This window comes from Sphaerodactylus townsendi, linkage group LG08 (genome assembly GCF_021028975.2).
Source record: "Sphaerodactylus townsendi isolate TG3544 linkage group LG08, MPM_Stown_v2.3, whole genome shotgun sequence".
NCBI classification, from domain to species: domain Eukaryota; kingdom Metazoa; phylum Chordata; class Lepidosauria; order Squamata; family Sphaerodactylidae; genus Sphaerodactylus; species Sphaerodactylus townsendi.
The window spans coordinates 73,360,237-73,378,230 of NC_059432.1; the positions used below are offsets into that span (position 1 = coordinate 73,360,237).

The 17,994-nt window shown below is 39.5% G+C and overlaps 2 protein-coding genes across 2 annotated transcripts in view; one reads left to right on the forward strand and one right to left on the reverse strand.

Annotated features, from left to right (window-relative positions):
* Positions 1-5,641, forward strand: part of ANKMY1 (ankyrin repeat and MYND domain containing 1) — a 47,788-nt gene extending 42,147 nt beyond the window's left edge. Inside the window, exons 17-18 of the mRNA XM_048506839.1 lie at positions 766-834; positions 3,929-5,641. Coding sequence (XP_048362796.1) covers positions 766-834; positions 3,929-4,134 — 275 coding nt within the window. The 3' untranslated portion in view covers positions 4,135-5,641. The remainder of the gene's footprint in view (positions 1-765; positions 835-3,928) is intronic.
* A 704-nt stretch (positions 5,642-6,345) lies between these two features.
* Positions 6,346-17,994, reverse strand: part of GPC1 (glypican 1) — a 245,336-nt gene continuing 233,687 nt past the window's right edge. Inside the window, exons 5-9 of the mRNA XM_048506840.1 lie at positions 16,789-16,919; positions 15,458-15,577; positions 14,176-14,306; positions 13,045-13,220; positions 6,346-11,866 (exon numbers count right to left, since the gene is read on the reverse strand). Of these exons, the coding sequence (XP_048362797.1) occupies positions 11,649-11,866; positions 13,045-13,220; positions 14,176-14,306; positions 15,458-15,577; positions 16,789-16,919 (776 nt within the window). The 3' untranslated portion in view covers positions 6,346-11,648. The remainder of the gene's footprint in view (positions 11,867-13,044; positions 13,221-14,175; positions 14,307-15,457; positions 15,578-16,788; positions 16,920-17,994) is intronic.

The following is a 17,994-nucleotide window of genomic DNA, read 5'->3' on the forward strand; positions in this document are numbered from 1 at the left end:
GACTAGTTTCAAATAATGATTTTAGGCCTTCGACAATACTAGCCTTTGACAATTCAATGATTTTAGGCTTTATGCCATTGTTAGCCACCCTGAGCCCTTTGGGGGTTGGGTGGGGTATGCATAAACAAACAAACAAACAAATAAATAACAGTATGTGCTTTATCATTGTGTATGAACACATTGTCCACTTTTCTCCTTAAGGAGTAGCTTGTTTGGAGAAGCCATGAGGTAACACTGAATTATTCTCATTGACCTTGCCTCTTAGAGGATGGTGGTAGAGAACAAACATTTCCACAAACAAACTGTTCTGGAATAGAGACTGCACATTTCTTTTTAAAGAGAGGTGCCTGTGTTTGCTATACCTTCGTATTTTAAACTTTCGCTCAAGGACAGAACAGCTCTGCGTTGAGGTGTATTCCAAATACTAACTTGAAATTAATTGTTCATATGAACATAGTCTCGAAGAACTGTGTCTGTGTAAAACACACTGATGGTTTAAAACTATGCCATTTCCAATTGCTGTATAATACGTTTTGAAATTATTGCTAAAATGGAATCATGTGTACTGTATGAAATGTATGTAATATGATCAGAATACTTTGTTACTGGCAGGATTGCAATAAATTGAATTTATAATTAATACTGTATAGAAGCAACTGTATTTCACATATCCATAGAAGAAACAGTTTCTTTGAGGCAGTCACAGTATTTTCTTCCTTTGAACATTCTGAAATGTCTTTGCACCTTGTTTTACTGCTGCAAAAGAGGTTTCATCTTCATCATCCTCATCTGATGATTCATCACAGGTGGAGCCGGTGATGGACCACATAGAAGGTAAGTCGGTTTTCATTAAGCGAACTTTGCTTTTTAGTGTTTCTTGTTGTTCAGTGATGGTACCCATCTGATGCTGCTGGATTTTTCCTTTCTTTGTAGCTAGAATTACTGTACCACTTATTATTGGTTTCAAGACTGCTGCTAAGATCCCTGTTGTTATTGGTTACTTTTAAATGATGATACTTTTGTTGATACTTATGCACATATGTTGTAAATGGAGGAGCATTAATTTGAAGAATGCTGTCATTTAAGCAGTGAAAACAAAGCAACATCTCACAGTTCTTTTATTGGTTAGTAACTGGCTAAACAAAGAAATGTTCAGGTGTTTAAAGACTGAGAAGAGGGAGGCTGGAAGCTGCTAGCTGGCACAAGATGCACAAGGAATATTAAATGTGAGGAAAATAATGCAGCATATTTTTGTGGTAGTACATATTTCTAATGGGACTATGTTGAAGGTTTGATCACTCTGTCTTTGGGGCATGAAGAATAGTATGGCAATCCCTCTACCAATGAGAAAGTTTGTCATTTTTCATGCTTGTTCATGATTGGCTACTACTTTTACACCATTTTTTCTTCAGGGTTTCTTTCTCCTACACCGCAGTTTCCCAATAAATCAGGGGTCGAACCCACACAGCAAATGTAAAGGAACCTGTTTTCCTTTCCCCCATTCACATGCAAGCTATGCAGGCAGTGGTTGGAGCCCATGGGAACAATCCAGGTTACTTTCGTGCCTTCACATGGAGATGCTTCTCTTTTTTTTAATTTCATGCAACCCATGTGTAGCTGTGCAGGCATGCAGAAATGAACCCCCACAGCCATGCTGATCGTCCCACAATACGATCAGCTGCATCTGTGTAGCTGTGCATGTGCAACAGGCAAAATGAAAAAGGGGCCTCCCTGCAACAGCAGGATAATGGCAAGCGGATTCAGTGGAAGGGAGGGAAATGAAGTGGCTCCTGCCTGGCCATTCGCGCAGGAGCAGCTCCAACCCAGGATTTTACAAAAGTATCACTTGTTTAGTGGTTTTGAAAATCCTGGGTTGAAGGAAATGAAATGGGCCACACTTATTTGGGGGATGGGATCTTTGCGATATCCACACCCCCTCCCCCACCCAAACGGTTTGTATTGTGTCCTACACTCATTGTATCTGCCCTGTGTGGAATCCACTAGGGATCATCTCAGGGACATGTTGAAATTGCTATTCTTTGTACAAGTTTTAGATGTGACTGTGCTGGCAAACAGTAGCCTTCCAAACCTGGTTGTTTGGGTGATGCCAACTAATCAGAGAAATGAGACCTACTACTAAGTGTGTGAGTTATTTAAGCCAGTGGGTTTCAACTGACAGGGTGTTACCCTTGGGGGAAGGGGTTATGGATCCTTATTATTTGGGTTGCAAGGTACTACTTTTTCTTATTTTATGAAGAACTTGCTTGCTAGTGTGCATGCATAGCGGTCAGGAGCACTATGCCTCCAACTTCGCCATGCACACATGCTGAGAGGAGCAGTAGGTTGGAAAGGGTGGAAATGATTCCTTTTAACCACAATAAAAGAGAGCCTCCCAAGCCCTTGCCATCTACCATACCCACAATCTTATCACTTTGTTCTCCAGTGTTCTGTGCATATGTGAAAACTTTCCCCCCCTCCAGTCCAGTCCAGTCAGTCACAATCACCATCTCCCACAACTCAATCCTCCAGGGCTACACACATACTTATGCTTTGAAGCTCTCCTCCCTACTAGTAAGATTGTAAGTGTGGCTTCTCTTCTTATTGTGTGACAGTGATGTCATATTCTTTCAGCTCAGTAGGTTCCATGCTGCCTCTTGGGGTTAAATGTAAATCCTGAGTTTGAAAGGGTGAGGAAACAGTGGTGTACAGAGGTAGTTTATTCTGCAAGTGCTGTATAGCTACTATGTTTATTCTCCCATCCATAATCTCCCCTTTCAACATATTTCTCTTTCCTTATGGCCATTAAAAAAAGATATTCTCTTACTATCTTGTTCATTAAAACAGAATTACTCCCTATCCAGTTCTTTGCTCACAATTATTAAAATAGATTAAATCCATTTAGTGTTCCAACAGGCAGTTGGAAAATAATGGGCAGTCATTTGAAAGCTACTTACCAAACCTAATATCTACCAAAGATACCTACCAAACCTAATCTGTGAATTTGTGTGTGATAGTATGGTCTGCTAACAACATTGCTGTGGATACCATGGATGACTGGAAACACAAACCAGTGTCACAGGAGTAGGCAAGGCAGTTTCTTAAGAGACATGCACTAGGGAGCCTTGTGGTTTTGGATTTAGCTGTAGGATGACTCACCTAAAGGCCATTATGGGTAAGAGTCAGGTCATAAGTAAAGAGGAAGCTAACATCCAATGGTTTAAATTGTTTTGATGAGGGTTTGTGTGTGTGATCCAATAGCTCAAGTGAACTACACTGTTGTGTCATATGAGCAGTCTAAGAGCATTCTATTCCAATTTGTTGAGAGTTTTGTTAAGCATGTGGAGCAAAGGGGAAGAAAGGAAATACAGTTACACAAGAAAATAAAGCCATAACTTTAGCTGAATCATGAATAAATGTGATGAACAGCATATTATGTACAGATTATTTTGTCACCAGCCAATGGTTCAGCATAGGGCTTTGTTTGTACCTGATGACTGACAAGTGATCATTATTTTCTTGAGACATTTGAGAGGTTTCAGGAGGGGAGGGGGATTTGGACTAATCAAAAGGAGGAATGGTTTCAACGCTTCTTATATCAAATATTTCAAGCCAATAATGTTTTTTTTACAAGATAGGATACTGTTTGACAGGTTGGGATGGAGGATGAAGTCCTTATTTCTTTTGGCAAAGATATGCAAAGGATTTGGGCTAGCTTGACTTGTGCTAGGCCACCCGTGATCAGTGGATGGTACCATTGTCGCTAGAGAATGTTCTCATTAAGAATACTTGTCTAAGACATTCTGAAATTCTTTGTACAATTGACAGTCTTTCTTAAATAATTACTCCCTGTAATTCACTTCATTGAAGAAATGCATCTAATACTTTATGGTAGTTCCATGGCTGATTTTGTTTTTGTTTTCTCCCACAGTAAAGCGAAAAGTCCGGTCAAAAGCCAAAGACAAAGAAAAAGACAAAGCCAAAACAGCTCCCACCGTAAAGCGGGAAAAAGAAGACAAAGATGGCAAACAAGATAAAGTGCAAAAGCCACCGAAAGAAGAAAAGCTGTTGAATGTTACTGGGGAAACCAGTGATCGTGCGGATCTTCCTTACACTGGGAACTACAGTTACATTTAAATGCCAGCATTTGGTATCTTTTAGCTGTAATCTGATGCAAATGATGTTTTATAAGGAAGATGAAATGAATAGAAAATGTGATTTTGTGGACCACTTGCATTCTTGTATCAGGAGTAGTAAAAAGCTACTTGATATTTTAAAAGTGACTGATGTCGGATAATTTAATTGACAGATGTAGAAGTGATTTACTGAAACCCACCTTTGTTGCAAGAGCATGAAACCAGTCCCTTTAATATAAAGTGTATAAAGTGTTTAAAAGTTGTTAACCTTGGATTTGGTGGCTGACATTGTGCAGTTAGAAGCAGCTAGGGCCGAAAGTCCTTTTGTCTGTGACATTTCAGTGCCAGAACCTCTAACCTAATATATCTACCTGTAAAAGGGATTTCTGTGTTGGGGTATATTTGTTGGTGTATATTTTGTATAACATTGCAATTTTCAGTGGAAGGTCAAGGAAATACCCCTTTTCAGTATGTGTGCTCCCTTCCACAGTGAATACACCTCCAAAGGAACTGAGGACTTGCATTATGCCTTTGTGGAGATCTAGCCATTTTATTTTCAAGAGGTATGAGGAGGAGCTGATTATGGAGACTCTTTCCCAATGTTGATTTAGTGGGAAAACAAACAGAGCTGGTCATAAGGCATGCCTGTCCGAGTCTTCAAACCCATCTGATGTAAGGAGCAAACCCTTTGCTGCTTGAGAGAAGTAGCTGATAACCCTTTACTGAAAGATGTAGGGTACGGATTTGAGGGACTGAAATAGAGGACTCTGTGAACCAAATCTTCTGTTTTAGTTAAACAGAAAAATATATAATTTATCTTAACAGAAGTTTAATTGTTGAACATTTGTTGATCTTATTGGCAACTATTATTTTCAAATATGGACTGATCAGTAGTGAATCGTCTCAACACCTATGCCGTAGTGACCTTGCAATTATAGGTCCTATTGCAGTTTGTGAAGTCTTGGGGAATTTAACAGACCTTTGGATTTGTAGGTCATGAGAAAAGAAGGCCACATAAACCTTCTGGGCTGTATTCCAGCAGAGACTCAAGTATTTGAAGATAACCAATTTATGTTACTGTGGTCCCAATCTTTCTATATTGTACATGATTTGTTTGTGTGATTTTGTGTGTATTACGATTTTAAATGTTGTATTGTAAATTTATTTTGGAAATATTTTCATTCTCTATTTTAATAATAAACGAATAGAACATGTGTTATTTCATTGTTGTTTTATAGAAGTACAATTCCATGTAAAATATTTGGCTTTTAGTGCAATATTCAGCTTGTGTCCTTAATTATTGTTGTGACTGGTCATTATCATAGCATCAACCAAATTCAGACCAAGTCTGCTTAACTTCATGTACTGAGCTGAATAATGCATTGAACCATTCATCCTGATTTTTTAGATTATTGTGGAGACTGTATATAATTCACGATTATCTCTGCAAACTTTATATAGTACATGCATAGGAATCTTTTAAAGAACGGTTTAAATCAATAAATACTTTTTAAAGAACATGTGCTCGTATTTGGTTTTTCTGAGATTAATGTGTACACAGTACAAAGTTCTTACTTAACAGCTGTGCTGGCTGCAAAAGCAAAGTGCTGGATAGAGATTATTTTCTGCAGTGGCAGGTTGTTGTGCCCCTGGCTGCAGATCTGTGTGTGGAAAAACCTGTTTACAGATATGGATCTCTATTGGTTGATCTCACACTTTGAATACAGTCCTCATTCTGAAATAACAGCAGCACAAACTTTTACGTTAGCCTGTTTTACACAACACTGCAGAAATGTGTGCACAGCAATCTTGTGATTCTTGGACTTTAGCATACTCAAATTTCAATCCTGAACCCATTTCTTCTGAAGTGAGAAGTGATGGAACAATCCCCTTTTGCTTGTCTCAGAAGTGATTTTTGGATTTATGAATGTTCTTGTAGAATTTTTTGGAACTTCCTCTGTTTTCTTGGCTTGCAGTGTGAAGAAATGCAGGCTGGTGGTGCTGTATGCATTGTATTTTCCTATGAGTTGTTTGGTTTTACCCATCCTGCATCTCTTTCCTCTACACCAGCTACAGAGCCACTTGGCAACTGAATCTCCTCCCTAAACACACACATACCTGGAAACAGGACAGAGTTTTACACTTGATGGGATATAGCTATGACATAAAACGTGTGCTGGAAACGAGAAAGTCAGCAAAAATTGAGACGATACCAAGTAAAAGTCAGTTTACTTATCTTGTCACAGTGTTCACAACCATAAGTGACAGATTCATTGAGTGTAATGGAGTTAACATTAAAACTTTTGTGTATGGGCCTAAATAGCAGAACATTTTGTAGAACAAGGCACTTGGCCATGTACCTATTGCTGCTACTTTGACCTTGCTACTCTGATGTAATGGCTGGAACATGAGCGAAGAGCCCTGTGAATCACCAACCACAGACAGGTCCATTTCAAAAAGTCAAGATGTATTCTGGATATAATTTGCTGTCAGAGTTGAATCAGCCTATTTTCACTGCAAGGAAAATTAATTGAATCATAGAACGTTGGAAAAGACCACACAGTCCATCCCCTGGAATATACTAAGAGTCAATGTAGTGCTTAAAATCCCCACTATGCCATGGAAGCTTACTGCGTGCCTTTGAGCCAGCGATGTACTCTTAGTGTAACCTATCTTGCATGTTTGTTGCGAGGGAAAAAAATGAGAGGAGAATGATGTAAGCCACTTTGGGACCCTAATGGGAAGAAAGGCAGGGTATAAATGAAGTAAATAAAAGGAAATGAAATATGAAGCTGCCTTAAACTAATCCAGACAATTGGCACATCCAGCCCAGTAGTCTCTATTCTGGCAACAGTAGGATCTCAGGGAGAAAATGCTTCTATACCACCTGCCTCTTGAGATTTCTTAGCTGTATATTGTAGAAGTTTCTGCATGTCAGTCATGGGCTGTAGCTAACTCTCGACCCCTTCCACAGAGCAGTTCAGACCTCATGGAGAGGACCGTGCAGAATATTAAACATGCTTGCAGAGCAAACAGCTCTAGATAACACATTTTTGTTTGAGATTTCTAGTGTTAGAGAGCTTGGGTTCCTACCAACACAGGTCTTGGGCAGAATGGCCAATGCCTATGTAGACATCATAACAACTTTGCCTGTGGCATATACATAGGCATTACATAGTGCAAGCTGGCGCGTGCTTCACTATTAATGCTGTTCCCCTGGCACACGTTGCTGTTGAAACTCAATAAAAGTGTAAGAAATAAAAGAGCCTTTTGTTTCAAGTGGCATTCATATAGATTTAAGTCTCCAGCCTTTTTTATTTATATAAGGATTCAAAGAACATAGTTCAACAGTGCAAGATAGTTACAAGTACCTTGGTAACCAAAAGAAATATATAAATGGCCAAGTATGCCAATAAGTGAAATAAATCTTAACTTTGCAGAGAGAACTGCATTTTAAAGCCAAGGTGCACACTGGTTATAGTTGTACTTGAACTCCCTAATAAGCCCACCAGAATACTCCCTAATAAGCCCACCAGAAAACAACAGGTTGTTTGTCATTTGTAAAGGATAAATATCAGTGCTTGAAAAGCCTGTATTGACCTACCCTCTGCTGAAGTAGACATTATGGCACGAAAAAAGAAAAGAATAGCTTGTATGTCCACGATTTTGGCTTCTGGTTGACAGCTTTTCAAGGGGTATTAGTGCTCAGTTTCTTTCCTTGATTGTTAAATCTAACAGTATCCCTTGCAGCAAAGTGCTTTTAAAAATCAAAATGAGGACCGCCATCTACATGACAAAAATAAAGTTTAAAACAAATGAAAAATACCCTCAGATCTTGTGATCATGGGACACCACACTTATCCAGAAACTTGCGACCCAACCATGTATGACTGTACCAGTCTTCTTCTATAAATCATATAAGGAGAGCAAGAGATGCATGTGTGTCCCTCAATTATTAGAACAAATAGTCTCAAGGTACAAGGGGCTCTCCCCATGGGGTATTTTCCCATGCCCTCTCCCCAGTGCCACTTTTTCTTTAGCCGGATGCTATTCCCAGAAGAGCTATACTGGTCAGAGACTGAACAAACATATTGATTGTAAGAGATGCTGGCTGGGGAAAAAAAAGTATTCAGTACAAGAGGCTATGGAGACATTAAGCCACAAAAATGGAAGGACCCAAGAGTCCCTTGTTTCCAGCCTTCCTTGACTCTAAAAATTGTCCCTTGCCACTCTTTGCTTTAGATATGATTGGGGAAGACCCATGATCAAGTCTAGGTTGAATCACAGGGCCCAGGAACTGTTTACAGCTTTCCATCAGATTGGCAAATATTTTTTACATGGGAAATGGCCGGGGTGTGTGTGTGTGTGTGTGTGTGTCCCCTGCAGTATCATTCTCTCCTGCACTGTGAAGGAGAAATTATCTGCCAAGTTTATCAGTATTTTTACCATACACAAAACTGTTTGAATGTGGAACTCCAATTTGCTCTGGGATGTGAAATCTTATATTAAAAGGAGGCAGGATATTTGATTTCCATGCCTCATTTGTATTAGCTATTATTTTAAGACTGGCATAAATGAAAACAAAAATTAATGTAGTAGATTGAACAAGATCAATAATGGAAGCGGATGGGGTATTGTTCTATTCCCAAGGCAATGAAAACAAATGTGTGCAAAAGCAGGTGTGTTTTGGAACAAAGACTTCATGCTGGCACCAGATTTTGCTTGAGTTTTGAAAATACAATATCAATATGATTGGCAGTCTCCAATACTGATTGGGGTGATTAGGGGAAAAAATTCTCCCAGCATTAAAACAAACAAGAAGAATGATAACTCAATAGAATTAATTTTCTTGCATTCACCGCCTCTAACAATGTGATGCTAGAAATACTTCCTCTATCTGTTTTGCAATTGATGCTAGCTTCAGTAGTTCTGCCTTTTAAAACTCTCTGATTAGGACACACAGTTGTCTTTGATGCAAAAAACTGAACAGAAATGTTTCAACATTATATATAGACTATAAAATTTTAAAAGAAAAAAATGCCTTCACACTGCCCGTGCTCCACGAAATAAAATAAAATTTAAAATCATGATACACAAATATGAATTAATAGCCAAGCTTATGCCAAAGTTGCCTATCATTCAGTTGTTCAGTAGAATTGCCTTGATATGCTAAATAATTTTGTAAAAGTAAAAAAAAATACGGTTATAGATCAAATAAACCTAAGGCCCCAAATAGGGAACTATGGAAGCATAGATGTCCAACAGAGAAAGACATATGCATACCTGACTGTGTAAATGGACAGTCAGCCACTCGTGTGGTCAGTCTTTCACCACTCTACCACCCCTCAACCTCTTGAATATTAATATCCCTGGCAAATTTGTAATAACGATTAGAAAGAGAAATAACAAAAGTGGTGAGGTGGTGCTAAACAATGGTTACACAGCATAGGATTGTTTGGTTTGCTGTTCAGTCCTAATAGTTACACCATTCTAAACTCATTGGTTTTTACACAGCTGTTGGAACATGGGGCAGAATAAAGACCTGCAAATCTTTGAGGATCTGATGTTGCATTCAAGTAAACTTCTAGGGATATCTGAAAGTGGATGCATTGAGATGTCATCATAAACCAGTTTATAAACAGTGGTTTGATTAAGTTTGGCTTGTTGTGATGTCTGAATGCAGGCTGCCCAAGCTGTGGTTTCAAAACCATGGTTTGTACATGGCATGTTTACTGTGGCTTGTATTGATTTTGGTTTGTGGTGTTGTCTGAATGCAGAAATCTCAGTTCATTCAATAGTGCCACAACTTAGCCATCTGCACACACAAGAGGAAGTGCACACCAGCAGAAAACCTTGCTGATCCAGCTGTACTTAGCTATAAATGGTACTCTAAGCACTCCTCTTCAGTCTTTCCATCTACTTCCCTTTATGCTCTCCCTCTGCTAAGGATGAATCAGCAAACAGGAATGTGCTTCAAAGACTTCAGCCTCTTCTGAGGGGGAATGTAAAAGCAGTGAAATCACATAAGAGAAGGGGAGAGGGCTGTAAAAATATACTTTGTGTGAAACAGCAGTTTGGGGGAAACACTTAAGTAGCTAGTTGAAAAGGGGGAAGGGGAAGGCAGGCTATAATTAGAAAGAAAGAAGGCATATGGGAAGGCTGTAGAAAGGTATTGTTTCAGAATTTTAAAATTCAGGAATTCCAGGAAGCACCTACACAGAAAAGGGAAAGGGAAGGGAGGGGATGGTACCTAGCTAAGAATGAGGAGGTGGAGACAACTTAGCCTGCCATAAGGTTCTCCTCCAAATACCCCTCCATTTATTGCATTTGACCAATAAGCAAGAGGGTTACATATACAATGAGGCTTTGCCAGCAGTCAGGCAATGCAAAGGAACTTGGGATAGTATCTGGGGATTCTGCTTAGAGGTCAGAAAGGAGGCAAACAGCAAAACTAACTGGGATTTAGAAACAAACTGTGGTACATTATGTTCAACTAGTAGACTACACAGAGTTTGTGCAACTATCTGTGGTTTAAACAAACCACAGCTTATTGTCTGAATGCAACCAGCATTTTTACTGTTCCCTGGTCCAGCCAATGAGCAGCCTTCAGTACTTGCAAATGAAACAAGTAATAATACATAAACCTCAAAACAGTTTCTTTGCATTATCCCTTTGGTAAAAGTCGTCTGTTATTAGTGATAATAACAAGAAGGTTTTCATCTTCCAACTGGAAGCAAAGCTTTCCAGACAAAAGTTTCCCCATGCATATTTTTATCGTAATAGTTGCATATTACGACTCTATATTGCATTTCATCAGTTTGACTGCTGTTTTCCCATGAACATGCAAAACCTCAATCTCACTTCTAATTGCTTCTCTGTAGGAGAAATAATAACTGACTTTCAGTACCCATTTTTAGCACACATAAGGATTTGTGAGTTAAAGGATTTTTGTTCCAGCTTCTACGATAGTGAAACCCTTTACTGATCAGGCTTACACTAACATATAGAATAGATAATCCTACATCGAGGGAAGGGAAGAACCCTTTGCCATTTGCGAAATGGACAATTATGAACTGACCCCCTATCATAGAACTTTGAAATTCTTTAAATTAAAAAAGGTATGTTGTTCTCAATCCATCAACTTAGCACACTCATGGCTACCTTTAAATAAGACTAGATACTTGCAATATTTTATTGCAGTCAATAAAAATGATGTTGACTTGTGGGTCATTTGTCCTTGTTCCCCATTAAATCTTTACGCCAAGGACTGTTGTCGGCCTCCAGATGCCTCTCTATGGCAAATTAACGGCATTTTAAAAATGAGGTACAGAAAGAAGGGCCCAGCATTCAAAAAAGACCAAAAGAAAAAGACCAGTTCTAGCACTGCCAGGTTATCACAAACAATCAAGAACCTTTATCTCCCTTGTTTTGCCAAGATGAATTAAATATAGTCCACGTTTTTGGCAAAGTTAAGATTTCAACCACCACAGTCTCTTTCACGGCTGCAGCAATGAGTTATCGCCACAAGTACTGTGTCGCAACAGCACCCAGAGAAAGTAATAAAAGGAAGAAGGAAGGCAAAACTGTGCTGCCATTTCCACTGACGCCTTGTCCTGACAGTTTAGGCATAGGATGTGTCTCTGGTTGCCGGGTGCTGGAGCTCTTGGACTGTTTTTTGATGCAGACGTCGTCAAGGCAGCCATCACCACTGCCAGACCCACTGATGTCGTCACCTGTGCAAGAGAAAATTCAGGTAAGCAGGTGGTTCTGCTTGTGCTGTCACTTGTGCAATGCCTAACAGCCAACACCGTGAAGCCTGCAAAATGCTAATGCATAGGAATTAGCTAGCATACTAGTTAGATTAAAGCAGCATTTAGGGCACCGAGGAGCTGTCGTTCAATTACATCTTGCTACCCATGCCCTCCATATTCATCAGACCACCTGAATGTTGCTGAAAGTGGATTTAGTGATGGCATAATCAAGGTGGACCAAAGAGAGCACAGGCAACTCAAACTGCATTCAAAACTCAGCAATTCGACAGTTCTCCTATTGGAGCTTGTAGAACTCAAAAAGCTTGCAGTCTCAAAAAGACAGGCTTGCCAAGGAACAATAGAGGAAGGAAAAAAGGTGGTGAACTTATAAACACACAGTCACAGAACTCATTTCACACTTGATTATGCTCAAAGGCATGTGCTTGTATGTTATCAGTCCTGAACTGTTACTGCCCAGACTCTATGGTACAATTATCTTGGGGATGCCCCTGAAAACCCCGTCTCCATTAACCTTGGTCTATAATATTTGAGACTACCCACTACTGGAATCATTATCATGAAATTAAGTTTGTTCATGCCAGAAACATCTGGTTCTTAAAATTATGGAGGTGATCTACAGAGTGATTAGTTTTAAACTTTATAAGTGGGGCAAGGGTCACTTGCCACAAGGAGGCTATGTCAGTAGCATCCCCACATCAAGCTTTCAGTGCTTTAAAATGCTTTCAGTATCAGCACCAATATCAATATCTACTGCAACAACTGACAGGTCAAACAGCACCAAAGAATGCATCAGACCTTTTTTGGAGCCCCACAACACTCTGTGATGTAAGACTAGGCCAGGCAGGCCAGAATCAACTGGCATGGATGAACAGCTGAGAGACAGCAGTTCTGGCCCACTCCACAAGCTCTCCGACAGTGCCTTCTTCAAGAATGATAGAGCTTGAAAGTCAGCAGACGGGGACAACAGTTTTATTGCCTACTTGCAGCTGCCTCTGGATATAACTACTATTATTAAAGAAAACACATTTGAACCCCCTGATATTTCACAGAGTTCTGGAGACCTCTGACGTCTGACTATTTAATAATACATGTCATCGCTATAGTACCAGACTGACGTCCCCTCCTTGCAGCTCACTTACTTGTATCCTGGAAATCCACATCATTTCCTTTGTAGGCATTGCGCAGGCGATTTGTCATGATCTTTAACTGCATGATTTGCTGGCGAATGGTCATATCTGGTTTTGTAATGTCTACTTCCACTTCTGGGTTATTGATCTGATTGGCAAGCCCATCACCCATCACATCTGGAAGATACCTGCAGGAAGATTTCAAGCAAGAAATAAGCTCTGGAATATCAAATTAACACACTACCTTTAGAAGATATAGGAACTTTTGCTGCTCACTGACATTACTTCAGTCTTTAGTCCTATTCTGGGCACAACATTACAGTGTTGACCTATTTGTACTTTCAGTCCCTAGCAAAATAAGGTTCTATTATGTATTTATTTTTTTTAAATTATACACTGCCTTTCGGCCCTCATAAGGGCCACAAGGCTGCTAACAAATTAAATCATACATAATAAAATCATATCTTAAAAATAGTTAAAATTAACCAAAGTATCTTTGCAACAATTAAAACAAAAAAAAATACAGAAATATAAAAACAACAATTAAGACATGTTGTGGATGTGGGCATTACATCCGGTATGATACTCTGACATCACAGTTTAGGGACTATGTATGAATTCCACACCCAGTCCTATACTGGTTTGGTGTTAGTCCTATTACCAACTGTGGGGATGAGCATTCTAAACCTGGTTCACAGTTGAACTTTAGGTACACTTTTATGAAGACTTGTCGAAGATGCACTGCTATGCTGATCCATGGCAAAAAGGAGGGTGTTTACATGTGCGGTTGGAGTGCCATGCCCTGCAATATCACATGATCTGAACAGGCCCTAAGAAACAGAAAACTGGATCCTTTGTTTTTTATATATAGGAGCATTTTATAAATATGAACATTTTATAAATATGAGCATTTCTCTGGAAATTTTCTAAATAAATAAATTGGGGGAGGGGGCAGAATGAGGCACGGGGGAAGAATGGCGGGGTTTTCTTTCTAAGCAAGGAAGAAGACAGGATTCTAGGGACATTATTGTGTTGACTCCCCTGACTGCCTTTTCTCTCCCACCCACCTCCACAATAGAGTTTACATTTACTAGCATTGTAATCAGGTTACCTTCACGTTGTGACCATGTTCTGTATCCTTACCTGGCTCTGGTCATTCCATTCCAGCACTTGTCCTCATTCACAGAACCAGATATTTTCTCATTGCAAAGTGTGACTGGGAGAGAAACCCAGAAGTCCCTTACATCCTTCAGTTTCCCTTTCACATCTGAAACCTGCCAGACAGAGGAGAATTGGGGCTCAAAAAAACATGTGGTGTCACCGATGCATTAACATTCTAAATGCTTGCATAGTCAAATGTAAGGAATTTTTCATTCCACTAAAAAGGCTGCTGTTATCATTTCTGCATGTTTATGACAGTATTTAAAGACAGACCACTCTGCCAGATGTATTGTCTGATACAGAAAAAAATATTAACACCAAATTTATGAAACTCCTATGATGAAAAATCAACGCAGAAAGAGGACGACACAAACGGCATCAAGGATGCCCAGATGAAGAACAGTTGAAGAGCTTGTCACTGAACTGGGATAAAAAGGTAGGTGACCAAGTAGTTGGATGACTCAGGTTAGCCCAATCTCATCAGATCTCAGAAGTTCAGCAGAGTTGGTACTCTCAGTACTTGGATGGGAAATCACCAAGGAAGTTCAGGGTTGCTATACAGAGGCAGACCACCTATGGGGTCATTATGAGTTGCTATGACTTGATGGCACTTTCCACCAGCAAAGAAGACAACTGATGACAACTTTGGCCTAAATCAACAGCAGAACTTGCAAGTGCTACTTTGGTAACCCTCCTGTATCAGATGAAGACTATCTGTTCACTTAGACTTTGTGTTGAAAGCTGGTTCATACTTGGTTGCTTATACTGCTGTTTTTGTATACTGTTGCTTAATTGCCTTGTATTTACTTAAATTACCCAATCTTCTGCTATTTAATTTGTTTAACATGGGAGCATGGGAAGAAAAAAAGACAACATTTTAAGAGTTTTCAGGAGAATCAACTAGACTCTTCCAAGTCATGTGCTGATCATGGTGCATGATAAGTGCATGCTGTTAGATGGACTTAGCATGGTTATATAGAAGGTGCTTCATGTCCCAATATGTGAATGCCAGTGTGCAAGAAGCAAATGAGTGGCACCTCACATTCCACCTGCTACCCCAGCTGTTTTTCCAAACCATTAACCACAATACCATCTGATACTAAAGGGTCCTTAAACAGAAGACGAATCCTACACAGCTGGTTCTTAAAATAGCCATGAATGTCCTCAGTAAACCCAACAAGTATTGTGAAGCAAGAGATAACATGGGCCATTCCAGCTTAGAAACATCTTTAAATCAGTAGGAAAATCCTAATGCTGTACTCACCAGTTTTTCCAAACCTAGAACTGATGATTTATCTTCATTAATGGATTTTACCCGCCTCTTCTTATCTTCAACATTAGAAGGCTTTGTGTTGAGTTTGGGGTTTCCACAACCTTGAAAGACCTGGAAAAGTGAGAACACAACCCAATATTTTGGTAGGGGATTCAACAAATTTCTCCAGTAATTCCTGGGTACATGGTATTTTTCCTGTTAATCATATTCTTCCTAATTCCGCACTGATTTCTACACACACATGATTTGTATACACCAACAATCCAATAGCAAGTGAAGGAGAGGCATGTAAGTTTTCTTAATGGAATGACTGGATGCAGGCCAGTGTGCCAAAGTAGATGGATTGGGGAAATACTCACAAAAGCAAACGCACTTCCTACTAGGGTTACAAACCTGAAAAATTCTGTTCGTCTCTAATGCACATGTTAACTATAGCACACTCTGGTTCACAACAGAAATTTGCACAGCAATAGAGATAGTTTCTTTCCTTGCTAACCAAAGGCTATTAATAATTGTACCCAAAATATTCTAGGGGGAGGCAAAGGTATCTAGCTTCATCACAGCAGCTTGCCTATTTAAAGTTTATTACTGTGGTTATTACAAAGCAATTCTTCAAGGGGTATTAAAACATGCAAGAACAATGAAAAATACCTTCTGGGAGGTATAGATTTATTCATCCCTTTGTACTCTCTTTGTGTCTCTCTCTGAACTGATGGCTTTATTTCTGCACTGTTCAACATTGTATTTTGTGGCTGCACTGCTGAGCTCTTTTCCTCCCTCTCCCTGTAGGCCTATCAATGACTGATCTACTTGCCAGTCAGTTTAATTCATTCTCCACCAGAATCTGTTAGTTACAATTCTTAGGTGTCATGGGAAAAGCAGTGGGGTTTTGGAACACAAATTATTCTCTTCAGACTCTGTCAGAGGAGAAGTAACACAGTTCTAAGAATGATGGAGCTAATTCCTCCCATGAATCATATTCTACCCAAAACTGCTGTTGTGGGAATCTACTGAGGTTGATGGGGATGAGGAGGGGTCCAATCAAACCCTTAGAAGTGGTTGGGCCTGGTCCTGTGAAAAATAGGTTTGAACAAATGCTTACAACTAAAGAAGACAGATCTAGCAAGAAGTCCTCATCAGATAACATGCCAAACCTTCTTCAGTATTCAAGACAGAAGTAACCAGGGAGGAAGCCTTCCTAGTCCTTACCAGCAGGAATCACTGGACACCCACATGTTTGATTTGCCTTGAGAAAAGAGGGTGCTGCTGAAATGGATATGGATGAATTGTACTCATAGCTGCAAAAATAAATCATTTTTTACCTTGGCTGTTATAGATTCTCTGTTTTCCTGCATGGTAGAAATGGCTTCCGCAATCTTGCTGTGAATTGTACCAATGACTGGTTCTACATTAGATGGTCCGTCAAAGCGCTCAGCTACCAATAGCAATGAATCTGGGGGAGTGAATAACCAACAGCTTGTTTGAATATATGCTGTGTATCAACAACCAGCATATACAGCCAGACTAGACATTAGAGTTTTCATTTATTTACTTCATATCTACCCTACCATTCTCCCAATAAGAACCCAGAGTGGCTTATTCTTCTCTCCTCCATTTTACCCTCATAAAAACTATGTGAGGTAGGTTAGGCTGGAAGGTCCAAGGAAGGCCTGAAGCCAGAACATTTTTATCGGGGGGGGGGGGGGGTTAATATGTCAGGGGGCCATCCATCACTATTTACTATATTTATAGATTCCTTTTCTACTTGAGACTCAAGATGGATTACATGGTATAAAGCAGGGATCCCCAGCCTATGGCCCTCCAGATGTCCATGAACATCTGGAGGGCCATAGGTTGGACATCTCTAGTGTAAAGCAATGTAATCAAACAGCATGAGAGACATCTCTAAAGTACTGAAACAGGACTAGGGGTTACAAAAATTTTAAAAAGTGCAAAAAAAATCAGACATGCTATGTCAGGCAATGCAGAAAATGCAATCACAAAAAATGAAAACAATGGTATACGATCATGACAGAATAGAATACACTGTGGCATAGGCTTCAGTCCTGTTTTCTATTAGCGTGGTGTAGTGGTTAAGAGCAGGTGGTTTCTAAGCTGGAGAACCAGGTTTGATTCCCCACTTCTCCACCTGAATGGCAGAGGTTTATCTGGTGAACCAGATGTGTTTCCGCACTCCTGCATTCCTGTTGGGTGACTTTGGGTCACAGTTCTTCAGAACTATCTCAGTTCCACCTACCTCACAAGGTGTTTGTTATGGGGAGAACAAATTAATTTAGTTTTCTAAAAACTCTTGGTCTCTGTTGCAGTTCTATTCTTGAAATGTAGCTATTGCTGGATTATAGTTGGGAATTTATCCATTTTCTTACAGGATTAAGTTGGTAAACTGAGGCCAAATTAGATTAAAATAACAGTTTTAAAAACTTTTATAAAATAATTTACAAATTGATCACAAAACTAAATCATCAGCTCAAGGCTTTTAATGGCGCCATTCAATAAATGCATAAGAT